We start from the raw sequence: 15,193 nt of genomic DNA on the forward strand, positions 1-15,193 counted from the left end.
GGGATTTTGTTCTGGATATATCTCATTTCAGAGATGCTTTTTCAGACAGGTGGAAATTGATTGATTGAAAATGCTTTCCCTGTATCAAATGAAGTTTTGTGTCTGCAGAATTTGTTTCTGCTTCTGTAATCTTTGTGTTTTGGCAGAAACTCACACTTTTCCAAACACAGTATGAGGGGTGTGCTGGATTTTCTGATCTTAAAAATGAGAGAAACCAGACTACTCTGGTAAGGACAGAGGGGGAGGGTACTTGGCATGATACGATACAATGTGCATTGCCATATCTGTGTAAGAAATGATGCTGCACTTCTTTCATATCTGATCGCTATTGCCAGAAATAGCATACATAATAAATTATTTTATTTGCCTGTATTCATGAGTTTAAATTTTAACTTTTCAAAATAAAAGAGTCTGTGTTGTGTTTGAGTAGATAAGAGTACCTTTTCAAAAGAAGTTTATCAAGATGTCTGAAACAATGGTAGAGGCTGGAAATGTATTAGTGTTCCAACTGTAGTTTCAGTCATGACCTACGTATTGGTTCAGACTATTAGTTAAATACTTGTGGTGTTTCCTGCTTAGTTAGAACTTCCTCTTCAAGTTACAGGTTAGATCTAGGGAGTAAAAATCACATTATATATGGAGATCCTGTGTGTGCATGTGTTTGTGTTTATATATATGAGTGCACATATATCTAAAACTGAATCTCAAATTTCTGGTCTCTACTATGAATGCAAAATAACTGTATTCAGTGCTCAAAGGGAAAAATACAAAGACCTAGATCCAAATTAATTTCTTAAAGGTTGGAGCAGAAGAACTGAGGCTGCAACATTTCGACATCTCTAAATTTCAGATAAATGTCAATCTGCTGTGGCAAATTAAGAGTTATCGCTGACTCATCATCTGTAGAACTAGGCAAACATGTTTCACAATCTTAAACAGCAGAGCTACTGGTTTCCTTCTGGCTTTGAGGAAGCATAAACCCACCATGCTCACAGAGCCTCTGCAGTCCTGTTCTTACACACAGTACAAGCTGTGGTTCTGCTGAGTGTAGCAAATACTCATTCAAATAAACTAGTGAATAGTTGAGAAAATCGATAAGAGAGGAATGCTGTTGGGAATTTGTCTGATTTTTCGCTCTAGTTTCTCTTTGAATATACTGAGACACTAATGCATATCATCAGTTGAATCAGGTAAGCGAGAGGTGGTGGTGCTGGGAAGTCCCGTTGTCTTGTACAAGCTATTTTAGAGAAACAAGAGGAGTTGCATATTATTTCAAACCATTAAATTCTGTTGTCCTGCAAGGCTTACCTTCTCCTCTCCTTCCTTAAACTTAAGTTAGTGAGTAGATTCCTAACTTTTCTAATGGAGTTAGAGGTTCTTCAGGAACTTCACACACACGCTTTGTAATGATGGAGAAGTGTCGCTTCTGGAAAGAATTATGCTGATTGTAATCCCTATTTTATGGAATTTAAATTGGTAACTAGTTTCTTTTACTTTGCTATGGGCTACTTAGATGGCAGATGTGCTTCTTGGCAAGAATATTAGAAAAATCAATTACTGAGGCAGAGAAGCTGCTTTTTTTTTTTTTTTTTAATCTCGAAAGACTTGCAGAGTACTTTTCTTAGTCCAGCATGTTGGTATTTTTATGAGACAGCTGGTAAGAACCTTTTTGTATATGTATACCATTGCACTCAGTAGCTAAAATTGCTTTTTCTGTAAATTACAGTTATTCTGACCTGAATAATTGTAGCATATCCTTTGATCAGACTCTTCTAGGGGGTCTATCTTGATTCGGTTGTATCTCTGCAGTATTTTGTCCTCTCATATTTAGTAAAGAAAGAAATTGCCTCACTTGACACACATCCTGATGTTTCTGTATTGACTTTATCTTTCTGTTCTTCCTGTGATCCCAGTCTGTTATAGTTAACACCCCATATATCCCCAGCGGTAGCAATAACACTGGCTAAATCATTTGTTTTCTTACCCATCATACCCTTGGCCACATGATAAAAGCAAATTAAGGAACTGATCCATATTTTGTAACAAAAATCTTTTAAAATACAAGTTAAAAATGTGAACATTTACTTTCTTAATGCAGTGTTTATTACTTGTCAACTTGGAAGGCCCCTCTGCGATTTTATAGCAGGCATGCACAGACAGTTATAGTGGTGTAATATGGAGAAATGATGATGCAGTCAGGAGGAAAGGGATGTTAAGGAGCAAAAACATTTGTACCATTTTACACATTGAACTACATTCTAAGATTTTTCTTCCTGAGTAATCTTTCTTTGTTCTAGCAGTAGGTGGCTTATCTGTCTGTCTAGGGTATATGTGCTGCTTTTAAGCAGCAAAAAATTGCAAAAAAAAACCCTAATAAAAATATCCAACTGTACTTAGTTTGTGCTGTTTATAATGTTTTGTGCTACCTGCTTCTCTATTTGGATAGCTGTTGCTGTGTTTATATGCTGGGATTGTAGCCTCTAGAGCCAGGATTTATACAACTCAAAAGAATTTTCACATAGGACGTGAGAAAGAAGGGTCAGAGAACACTATACACATTGTGAATATGAAGAGGAATATACAGCTGCAGGCTTCCCCCCTCTTACCTAATAAATAAACATTACTGTCCTTGCAAAACTGTCTTAATTACAAAAAAAATATTAATGCTGATGAAACATAGTGGGTAAACTTCATATGGTTTTGCAGTGTATTTAGTCCATTGCAGCTGTGGGCATCCACTGCAATGAGCTGTTCTGTTACAGCTCTTCCTTCGTGAAACATGTGATACATGAGGTGTGGCAACTCGTGATCATGCAGCTGTACATTGAGTTGAAATAGCTCACTGACCCAATGAAAACTAAAATTGTCAAGCTATTTAGACTTTGTGCCTTGGCAGTGATTGTATAAGGGTGTACAAATAAGCACAAAGTGATGTGGAATAGGAGGAACCACCTTTTTTGGTAGTCGCCCTCAGCTGGATTGGATTAAAGCATGTTGTAAAACTGTAGCTCTATGCAAGATCTTTCCTGTAACTGGTTAGATGACTATATACTTGGTGAGCAACCAAATTGCTTGTATGTTAATACACCTTTTCAGCAACTTGTGCCATGAGCCCTTAAGTGTCAAACTAATATTTGGGGATAGTGGGATGAGGTATCAAAAAAGGCTGGAACAACCCTGCTAGATTAAAATAAATGTAAATGGCTATTCTCATTTAAGAGGCTTAACCTCTTGTGGTTAACCTCTGTGTTTAAAGAGGTGAACAAAAAGTTTATTTCCATTCTTTGAGGATAAAAAATTTCTTTAAAGGGGTGAAGGTTTGGATAATGCTTGGATTTTGCTGTAGATTTAGTAAAGGATGGAGACTCATTTAATATTGACGGGAGGTAGAAGGATTTACTGCTGCAGAAAATGAGCTTTACAGGCACGTTTGAATATAAATGCTACTAATAATGACTACAATTCAGTTATCTTTGACAATATGTGACCTATATGTGTGTGTCACGCCTCCTCTTTTTCCCAAGTACTCAGTGAAGCAACTTGACAGTAGTATCAACTTGGTCTAGCAAGTAGATTATTGCAGAAAATCTTGTCATAAAATCCTATTGGATTGAATGATTCTGAATTAAGATTAAGCAGAATGAGGCCACTCTGCTCTTCTTTTTAGTAGATTTGCCAGGGATTCTCTGTTTGAAAATGTCATACCTAATGAGCAGAAGGAGCAGGTAGCAAGGCTGGCTCTGTGGAGACAGGTTGTGTGTTCAAGTTTTTTAATTTATTCCAGAGTTGCATATTCCCAAATGATATTGCATCATGAGCAGGGGTGGGGAGAGGCTGTAGCTCTGCGTGCTTGACTATCTAAAAAGAAAATTAAATTAGAAGCTTGCTTCACAGATAAAAAGCCTAATAAGGACTATCAGACATACTGTCTTTTGAATCTCAAATATAAAAATAGAGAAATACTCCAATAGGATTTGTTGCAAACCTGTAAGATACCAGAAAATATGGTATAGGAAGTAACAACATGCAATGTTTTTCTTATATTACCATTCTCTTCAGAAGATTAGTGTCCTCTAAAGTTGGAGCACCTCATCTGAACAAAGTTTGCTTTGTGGCTTTTGTTTTTTTTTGTTTTTTTTTTCTACTTTGTGTGTATGTACACAAATAATTCTGTACATGCGTCAAAGCTTACTACTCTGTTTTTCTAAGATAGTGAGATATGAGTTGGTGTTTCAGTTGGTTAAAGGGTTTCAGAATTTTGTAGAGCACAACAAGGAGGATCTACACAATTTCATCAAGAGTTGTCAGACTCAAAATACAACTGCTGTTTGGAACCCTGCTTCTTAAATAGTGTAATTAATCTGTTCTTCCTCTGTTACTCCTTCAGTACGTGTAAACATGAAGTTGCAGCAGCATAATACATTGGGATGGAAAGCAAGTGGGAGTGTTCAAAAATACTCTTAAGGTTGGTTGTTTGTCTGTACAAGAATTATTTGCAATTAGGTAAATGTTGCACAAAGACCACAGCAGTGACTTTCTTAAATCTGCATGGAGCCTTGCTCTTTTCCATCCACGTATCATAGCTGCATGAACTGTAATCTTGCAGATAGAGGAAACTGAGTAGAATAAAAGGTTCATTGACCCCAGCGAATAATAGAAGTCATATGAACAGGTGTGTAAATAAACTGTGAGGGTTTTATGGTAAAGTCTGGGCTTAAAAATTTTGAGAGGAAAGAAACACTCCTGGTATCCTATAATGGAGAGAATGCATACTGGTAAAACTCATGCTTTACTGTATATGCTTGCACTCGGGTCTGTATTTCTTGCTATCCCATCTCTCTTTAGGTCAGCTTCCTTGATTAAAACAGAACAAAAACTGAAAGCCCAGTGCTGCTATTGGCCTCTTCTTGGCTGCCCACAAATAGGATTTTTTTTTTCTTTTTTTTTTTTTTTTTTTGGTCCATCTTTTATGTCTCTGTGTTCAGGAAGATTTGAGGGAAGAGAGATCTCTGTGCATCCTAGAAGGCATGATGGAGAGAGCTGTTCATAGGATTGTCCTGGGTTCAGCAGTAGCTGTCATTTTTCTCCTTGGTAGCTGGTGCAGTGCAGTGTTTTGACTTTTGGCCTGATGTTTTGGTTTGGCCAAGGACTTTGTGAGCCTCATGTTCTGCCAGGGAGGAGGGAAAGCCGGGAGGAAGCAGAGACAGGACACCTGACCCAAACTGACCAAAGAGGTATTCCATACCACAGCCCGTCATGCCCAGGAGGTAACGGAGTTACCTGGAAGGGCTGGGAGACTGCAGGGTTGGAGGAGGTATCGGTCGGTGCTTGGTTGGGCTGGGGGGGGGGGGGGGGAGTTATTGGTCGACTGGTGGTGAAGTAATGTATTCTCTTCCATTTTTGTTTCCTTTATCATTATTATTATTATTGGTGGTAGCAGTAGTGATCTGTGTTATACCTTAGTTGCTAAACTGTTCTTATCTTAGCCCGTGGGAGTGGCATTCTTTTCAGTTCTCCTCTCTGGCCCTCTGGGAATAAGGGGAGGGCAAGAGCGGAGGGAAGTGAGTGAACAAGCTGTGTGGGTGGGTTTAAACCACAACAAGGATTTACAAGAAGACACAGTGCTGTGATACGCATCTCGAGAACTCCATTTAAGGGACAGTTTCAGCTTTCATAGTCAGTGGTTTCTTCTGCAGGCCACCTAAAGTAATTCTAATTTCAGTAGTAGCTTCCTATTAATGAATTCACATACGCTTATTACCAGTTTCAGGCAAGTCAGCCTGATTTGGTAATTCAGGGGAATAACAAACAGCATTGCACTAATCTGTTTCATTATTCTATGGTAATTTGAGATCCCACTGTGACTTCTGATAAAGGTTTTGGTTTATGTCTGTTTGCCATTTACATACACTGATATAGATTAATGTTGAAGATAGGGGTATTAAAAGTTACTGAAAGTTGGTTACAGTGCTACAGTTAAAATGGGAGAGGAAAATACCATAATTTGAGTTTGGTGGTTACTCTTCCTATACATTTTCAGCACAGGAAAACATACTGAAACCGGAGTAGTTCAGAGTTTAGAGGCTCTGTGAGATTGAGAAGAGTGGTCAGCTGGAAGGATGGAGAAAATTTCTATGCAGTGTTTTGTGCTTGACACAACTTGTCTCTTAGCAAATCCTCGGCTTTGCAGAAGACCTATAAGGGGTTTAGATGTTAGGAACAATATTTAGGTACAAGCAAGTGCTGAATTTGCAGCATCTATTTTTCCACAAACTTGCTGTTTTTTATTAGACGTATTAACTTGGCAGAAGTTGCCCCTTGGGGCAGAAGTTGCCCCAAGGATAATCTCTGGATCATCATTGTCTGAATGCAGTGGAGCTTGAGTTGAAGATGGCTGCATGTTTCTCCAGTTCGAGTATTTCGATTCCTTAGACCTAATTATTTTAGCTTTTTTCTGAAGTCTGTTACTGGCTCTCGGATTTTAGTACTTCCTTATTTTAGTTGAATAGGCAAGAGACTTTTTTTGGTTTTGACACAGCTTGGAGCTAACAGCTATCAGATACCAAGAAAAGAAAAGTTTGGGATATCTATTTAGAAATACATACTACTAACACCTTTTGGCTGGAGACTTAGTATGGTCTGTTTGGAATATTACTTCTCTGAAGGAGAGATTGTTTTGGGGACTTGGTTTTATTCCCATCATGTTTATATGGTTTTACAACTATGAGTTCGAACTCAGTAATTTTTTTTTTAAATTATCACCATATACGTAATGATCTGATTACATAGTTGGGAATATACTTAAAGTTCTTTTCAAATAAATACTGAGGTTTTAGTTTCATATCATTTAAAATACTGCTAACTTTATCTTACAGGTTTAAATTGACAAGTACCTTTGGACTGCTAGGTTCATATACCTTGCCTTGGAGGAGGATAGCTTCAGTATTGTAGATGATAAAAATTTTGGTGTTATTTTATTCCCAAATTAAATTAATTTTTTTTGTATGATATTGAAGCCAGTCGCTAGAATGCTTGGATGGAAAGAAGCAAGCCAATTCAATTCAAGCAAAGCCTTTAGTGTTCTAACGGGATTTCACTTTTTATATCTATATATATATATAGATATGTACAGTTTAAATTTCTCTTCACTGTGTGTTCCTCGGATCTCATCCACCTGCTTTGACTTGAAATAATTGAATTCAAATTGCTTCCTTCTCACAGTAGTCTTCTATGGTATAAATAATGTGAGCTCCAAACACTTGTTTCCCTGGAGTATTGCAGCCTGTCGTGCTTTGGCTGGTTCTAACCAGGATGGTTACAGTTCTTTAAAATGCCGCTGCTTACTCTCTTGAGTTAATGATATACTTAATACCCTCCTTTTTTATTTTTTAAAGTTGTAATACCATTGTGATTTTTAGTCATCTGCATTCATTTTGGTGTTAAGAAGAGCTGGAAAATACAAATTGTTTTGCAGTGTTAAGTGAAAGAGTAGCTGCTTCTGCCTCTCTCCCAGTGAGCAGAGGAATAGGCATTACATTTTTATTATTATTATTATTTTTATTTATTATTTATATTTATATTTATTATTATTAATTTTTATTATTATTTTTTGGTGGTTTTGGTTTTTTTTTACCCCCATTGAAAATTCAGTATGTTTTCTGTTCCAATAGATTTACTTTCAGTTATTTAAATAAACTTTAATTCTGATGTTTATACTATTAGTCTTTAGATGTGCAGAACCTTGGACAGCTTGGGAGTTACGCATGTGGTTTTTTGGCAGGCAGTGCTTGGAATACATTGGGAATGTATTTGGGAATGTAATATGCTCTTGTTTTTTACTACAATCCTGATACAAGAATGGAAAAAATACAATGTGAGATATGTATTAAATGCTTTTAAATGTGTAGGGTTTTCCTAGCACCATACTTTGTGATGAACCTCTGCATTATTTTTCCATTTTATGGTAAATATTTTGCCCTTTTCCCAAGGCAAGTTCCAGAAGAACTCTTTTCCTTGTAATCTATTGTACAGCTTGATGCTGAGCTGATACCACAGAATTTAGCTCTGTGAACCATTCCTGAAGATAGCTATTTAGTTACCCCCTTGATGAGAAAGTTATCCTTGACTTCTGCCAAAGTGTAACTGCAGGTAAGCAGAAGGAAGTATTATCTAAAGATAATACTCTCCTGGAGAAGAGGGACTGTTTCAGATGTAGGGGAATGTTGGTTTAGGAACCAAGGGAATAAGCCAGTCATAAACAAATTTCAAATGGGACTTAGAGATACCCTTCAGTGTAGTTAAGGTTAAATCATCCTTAGAATCAGATTAGTGGGGTTAAACTGTGAATTGGTTATAAATTGGAGTTTAATCAGCATTATAGGCCAGTTAAGGCAGTATTGCCCCCAGCACCTGCTTGGCTCATTTTGACCTTGCTTATTAGGTGTTAATCACTGCCATTACAGACAGATTTGTTAATTTTATAGTTACAAATGAGATTAGCTGCTTGTAAGATGTTAAAGGGACAGTAAGAAAACTGGAAACTAGTTTGTTTTTTTCATACTAGAAACTGTAAGGACTCTGAAGGGGGTAAGAAAAAATGTTCAAAGGACATGCTGAAGCAGTGAATTAAAGTTGGAGAGGTGAGAATGACGTTATTGAAACCTGTTGTGGTGGTTTAACTCCATACCTCCAGCCAGCACCTAAGCCCCATGCAGCTGCTCACAGCTGGTATCTAGGAGAGAACTGGAGGGTGAAAGTACAAAAAGTTTGGGTTGAGGTAAAGAAAGGTTAGTAAGGAAAAAGGAAAGGGGGGGGGGAAGGGGGCAGCAGGGGGCATGACACAGCAAAGAAAAATAAACCCCATAAACATGAGTGCTGCAAAAATGCAGTAATAGCTTACTGCTGGGTGACTGATGCCCAAGCAGTCCCCAGGCAATGGCAGGCAGACTCTCCCCCACAAGTTTTTATTGCTGAGTGTGACACCACATGGTCTAGAATATCCCTGTGGTCGGTTGGGGTCATCAGCTGTCCCAGCTGTGTCCCCTCCCAACTCCTTGTGCATCCCAAGCCTACTCTCTGGTGCAGTGCTGTGAGGAGCAGAAAAGGCCTTGGCTATGTGTAAGCACTACTCAGCAGTAACTAAAGCATCTGTATGTGATCAGCACTGGTTTTGGCTCAAAGCTAAAATGCAGCACTATACAAGCTACCATAAAGAAGTTAACTGTCACAACCAAAAGCAGGACACCTGTATACTGGCGATCATAGATATTTTCAGAAATTTCTTTGAAATTATGATGGTCTGTGCAAGTGTAGATGAAATGGAAAACTATGTTGAAACTAATGTACATGACTTATTTTGCCCGCTCTGTGAAACAGTTGATGTGTACCATTGTAAAACTGCAAAATAGTGCATCTCCTTGATCAGCTCTATCTTCTGTGTGCAAAAGCCATATGTTTCCACTAATTCTGTGATAGAACTCTATGAAGACGTCTTCTGCTGGAGCTGTGTGTGAATTTTATTCAAGAGTACTAAACATACCCCAGTTAGTTCCATTTTAGGACACATCCTTTCAGTGCCATAGCATAATCTGAGGTATTTGGCATAGTAATGACAGATAATATGTAGACATGGCAAATAATACAGAGGGAGACTGTGAGCTTTAGTTTTATACAGACATCTTCTCCTGTTCCAGCATCTTGCATTCTCTTACTCCCCCTTCCCAGGACGAATAGAGATGGTGAGATGATGCTTTTCCAGCTCTGGGATCCTCTCCTTTGGGGTTTTGGTTGTGTGTTTCAGAGGGAGAGGGAGAGCAAACAAGGAAGCAGCCTGTGTTTTTAAGCCTGGCTTCATCTCCCTTTTCCAGATACTCTTTAGTTTTGCCGGGATTACTTTTTCACATATGAAAGAATATATCGGTCAGTGTTCTGGTTCGTCTATCTTTAACAGATTATTTATCTGCTGTGAGGATTGTTGGTTACCTTTATTATAATCTGTTTTTCTGCTGGTAACACTGCTTGAATTTTTTGTATGCTTCCTACTGGATGTGATTGTTACACGACCATGAAATTGTATGGTGATTAAGCTGTGTTCCAGCATGGAGAACAGGGGGAGCAATCAGACAGTGAAGAAAACTAGATTTTCTCTTAAAAGTAAACTTTTAAGTCTGCTGTCTACCTCATTCATAGCAGTTGTATTGTATCATGTGCTTATCTGCCATTTAAAATGTTTTAGTCTTCTAAAATAACTGATGTTGGCCGCTCTAAGGACATGTCTTCTTATTTAACAAAGGTTGTAAAATCTGTGCTTTAGCATTAATAAGCTGATGCAGTGTTGCTTGAAATGGTAGTAACATTTAATTAGATCGACACCTGCATAAGCTTTTTCCTTGTAATCATAGTATACTTCTTTCAATTACAGAAATTTCTGCTTTCTGATATGAATTGTTGTGCTCTTTTCTGAAGACTCTGTTACAGTATTTTAAGAAAGAATAGTCATAATTTGTTAGAATATCAGCAGCATCACTGCTTTAAGCAGCTCTGATTCGGATTTTTTTTTTTTTTGATTTTTTTTCCCGTTATTTTGGTAATCTTTGCAGGTACTGTTGTAGTTTACAATGCAGAGAATAAATTCAGAGATAATCTGAAGTAGCATCAGGATGACAGCTGGCTGTGTTTGATACATTCTTCTAGTTCAGGAATAAAAAGAGTTAGCACAAAGTGGAACTGCTGGTTTTGATCTTTCTTTTCCTGAATGTTATTTTATGTGTGTCTGTTTGCCAGGGACTTGTCTTTGTTCATGCAGTGTTTTCAGCTCAATAAATGTGCTTAAGCATACAGTGTAACCACTGTTTTGGAACCTATAAAGCTGACTAGCATGAGTTGTCTGAACACTCACCTACTGTCACATCTGCTTTAAGTAGTGCCGGAAGAGTGTTTGTGCTTAGGACATGTGCTGTCTTTTACTGGAAAAATACTGTTCATGGGGAGATGGAGAGGGTGGGGAGCTGAGAACTGGCTTACTTGTACTTCCTTGAGCAATTTTCATATTAATTCAATACTCAAAACTCTTTCTGAAAAATGAGCAAGTTCCACTATAATTTGCACCTTCCCTAGGGGGGGAGTGGTGAGCCTTAGGGGGTTAGTGTTCCAGTGGCATGGTGCAGTCTGAGAAGTGTAGCCAGAATTGGACATGAAGTGGAGCTTTGCATTCTTGTTGTTATAGCAGTAGTCTGAAATCATTGTTATGGTGTTTTTCTTTCCTAGCCAAAGTATAAAATAACTTGTAAATGCACAAATCTTTGTTGTCAGTAGAGTAGTTTACTCCCGTATCTAAGTGATCCTAAGTAAAAGTGTTAAAACTGTTGTGTTTGTTTCAGGTTATTAAAAGACGATAAAATCATAAAATGAAATTTGTGTTAATATTCATTACTTTTTCTTGAATTAAATTATCTTTCTTCATTTTAAATACCATAAAATGGGTTATAATCTTGAATAAGTATAAAACAGTACAAATGTTTTTTAGCATGACTTAAGTTCAGATTGTGTAAGTGGTTTCTAAATTCATGTATTAATCCTTTTTAAGAACTAAATATATATAAAGAAAGGATTTAAAGGAGTTTGTCACTCAAATTAATGCAAGTTCTGTAAGACATGATTTCTACTTTTCGTGTTTAGTTCTGCCCCACCACCACCTTTTTAATGACGCTACTCTAATACCTTGTGTCGTTTTACAAACAAATTTATAAATATTTCATTGATGTTTTTAATGGTATTGCTATCTAAGCAGAGCATTAGGATTCCCTTAGTTTCTGCCATCTACTGTGTTTTCATTCTGTGTTGAAAATAGTTGGGTATTGGGAAAAAATCTGTTCAGTTTTGTTCTAGTTGGGAATTTGGAACTCAGAAGCCGTTTGGCAGTTTATCTGGTTGGTAATGGTTGTTGGACAGACTTGAGAGCAGTTCCTGGGTGTGAATGCCAAGGTGAGAGGTAAAACAATGAAAGGTAAGAAGATGCTGGAAGGGAGTAAGAGGGGCTTTTTTCCCCCTTCTTTGTGGTCAGGAATTTGTCTTCTAGCAACTGAATGGATCAAAGACCATAATCTGACAGGATTTGGGCATACTTTCCCAAAACATTACTGACTACAAGACTTGTTGTTATTGTTACTTACTGAGAAATATTGAATAGTGAAATATCGAATTATTTTCATGTTTTGTGTAGTCCTGCATAACACCAATTTGAACCACTTCTGGACTAGCTGTTTCTTGGATTAATTCATGCCACTAGTTTAAAGCTTATGCACAAAAAAAATGAAGCATTGCTTTTAGTTAATGGTGTGTTTGCATGTTTGAGCAGGACTTGATGATAGAATAGGTTTTCTGAGATTTCTTTAAACATATATATACACATATACTCGTACTTCATTTGTATATTTGACTTCAGGAATGTATTCCTACGACATTGAAATTCCTAGTCTTTATGGAATCTCCTATGATTTAAGTGTGTGAAATAACTGGAAAATACAGACAAAAAGTACTCCTGAAATTTCCTAAAATTAGTTTCAGTAATTGAAAATTACTTTTAAAATGTATTATTAAAAATTACTTATTGTCAACAGCATTAAACTAGGAAATAGAGGTGCTACAGACTTCTTTTTTCTTCACTCTAGTCATTACCTTGGTATCTATCTCTGTTGAAAGTCAAAAATGATAATTAATCATCAGGGTTTCATGTAAGAATTGGCAATGGTGGAGTCTTTATTGTTTCTGTGTAACCTGCATTTAACACGCAGTATATCCTTTATGGGTAGATGAACAGTTTTAATAATATTTGCATTTTCCTCATTATTTCTGCATACATAAGCTTGCCAGTGTCTTGGCAAAAACATTCTAGGGATGTGGTGTTTAGCTGACATGGCTGGATTTGAGTTAAGTGTTACGTTTTGAATATTAAGGTTTGTAAAGAAATTTTGATATGGCTTGTAACCAGTGCAAGTGAAGAATAGAAGCTCTTACAAAGTTGCTTATAAACCTGTATTTTGTGTTTTAAACTAATTCTGGTTTCAAATGTTTGCCTAAATAGTTTTGTTTCCCAGTCATTTTTAGTTACTTATTTTTATATTTGTGGTTATGATACCATTTCCATAACTATGCCTTTGTTTCATTTTACAGAGGAAATAAAGGCTGAAACAGAAAAGCAAAGGTATGTGATAGTTCATCTTATTGAGTGATAGTGCTTTTAACTTTCTAAAATGTGTACCATACTTATTCTGCATTGGGAGTATGGGCTCTCTCTGAAAACCATTTTCAGTATGTTTTGTAAAGTTGGCGATGTCTGGAAATAAGAATGCTGCTTCTGTGACTGTCTGTTACGGTGCAAGGCACAGGGTCTGGGACTAGAGGCAGAAGATAACTTAGAGCGGGTTGATACTGTCTGGCCAGAGAGGGTAGGGATGGGGATCAGGGTTAGAAAAAGTCTTTGTAGGTGGCACAAGAGGAAAGTGTTAGTGAAGGGGCCTGAGCTGTTGACGTGAGTTCAGAGGAGAGGGAAGAGCCTGGACTGCAAATAAAAGACTTCAACTGTGTGTGAGTGAGGGGAGGAAGTTGGGGGGAGGAAGTGGGAATGGGTGGAGAAACGAGTGTAATTTGAAAATACAGTGTCTGGAAAAGACCTTGTTAGGAAATAGATGTAGATTTCTGGAGACAAATGCTCTAAAAGCGAAGAAGCCAAAATTGCTATTCAGCACTCTGCTGCTATCATCGAGTACTGGGGTTTTTTTTAGGTATTGGTAAACTGTGGAACCCATTATTAGTGTTTAATTACATGTTCCACAGGATCATCTTCATTCAGTGTACGTTACTAACCATGAGTCAAGGCTGTGTGGTGAAGATTGCTTATACCACTTACTGAAAGAATTGGATCAGTGGGTGAAACTGATGATGAAAGCGTTCTTGCAGCTTAGGCAGATGAGTGCTGCCTGGGGACCTGTAACTGAATTTCTGGTTTAGCCAAATCGTTTAAACCACAGCTATCAAAATAGGCCACTAATGATTTCTGCTCATCTCCTGGGTATTTGAGCTGAAATCTACAAGTTTTGGTTTGGAAAATATGAGCGCTTGTAGCTGGAAAGGAAGCCAGTGGGCACTTCGTTTTGAAAGATATAATGCACAATTTAATAATCAAATATGCTTAAAAATTTAGTCTTGCAGCTTATCAGATTTGTGGATGCATCAGACTGAATCACTGTGCTTTAGTTTCTCCGATCTGAGAATAAAGTCAATATCATCAGCTCATAGTAAGGTTGTAAAATTAAATGTAATATTTGTGTAGTGTTCAGAAAATGTTGCACTAAGCACCACAGAGCAGTCTCAGGCACAAAGTAATGTGCTTTTATAATAGGCTTTACTTTGAGTATTATAAATAAAGCAGAAGTCCACATTGTGAAGCATGATAAGAAAAAAATGCTTAATGTTAAATATTCAGTGAGGGATATTTGTTCTGCACATTGACCAAGGGAAAGTAATACCTGATCCTGTGGTTAAATAGCATATAACGAGAGCAATGATATATAATAATTTGTACAAGTATGGTTCATTCATCTATGAAATTTTGGTGCTTAAATTCTGACCTATTAATATCTAAAGTTGTGATTTTGGGGGGGTATAATGTGTGTGCCTTACGCATGTCCTTTTTCAAAACATTTTGATTTCTTTGGTGCTATCTTTATTTTGACTGTAGCCTTTTGCTGCTATGAAGGCACTACTGGACTTGGAAACTGTGAATGGATTTGCGCTATTCTTATTACAGAGTCAAACTTTTAGATGCAGTAGAAAATACTGTTTTTCTAGCCCTAAGAAAAGAGAAACCTTTTGGTTTATCAAATTATTTTCAGCTTCATATTTCTGTAATTGAGATTTGAATATCCTAACAAAGGACTTCTAAAGCTAATTCTTTCAGGTTTTTCTGGTTCCTATCCAAGGAAAGTGATCTCATGTTTAGTCTGGAATGCAGTGAAAAATACATAGTTTCCACCTGTCAGAATGTTTACATGGAAAACTGCTTCTTTTGTTTTGTTGTTTGTTTTTAAACAGAACTGGTTTCTAGTAATGGGATGGAGGGGAATGGAATAGAAAAGAACAGGCTTATTTATATAACCCTCATACAGGAAATGCTGCCAAAACAATTTTTAAAATT

General features: G+C 37.1%; 1 protein-coding gene across 4 annotated transcripts in view; it reads left to right on the top strand.

Moving 5' to 3' along the window:
• Positions 1-15,193, top strand: part of ARFGEF1 (ADP ribosylation factor guanine nucleotide exchange factor 1) — a 93,287-nt gene that overhangs the window by 16,960 nt on the left and 61,134 nt on the right. For 3 of the 4 annotated variants that reach the window (XM_062633233.1, XM_062633234.1, XM_062633235.1), the window contains exon 2: positions 13,171-13,201. The exons of the other annotated variant lie outside the window; for it this stretch is intronic. In XM_062633233.1, coding sequence (XP_062489217.1) covers positions 13,171-13,201 — 31 coding nt within the window. The remainder of the gene's footprint in view (positions 1-13,170; positions 13,202-15,193) is intronic. 4 annotated transcript variants of the gene reach the window in all.

Source organism: Pezoporus occidentalis, unplaced genomic scaffold, assembly GCF_034315485.1.
Source record: "Pezoporus occidentalis ecotype Australia unplaced genomic scaffold, CSIRO_AGI_Poc_V1 ctg4, whole genome shotgun sequence".
Lineage (NCBI taxonomy): Eukaryota > Metazoa > Chordata > Aves > Psittaciformes > Psittacidae > Pezoporus > Pezoporus occidentalis.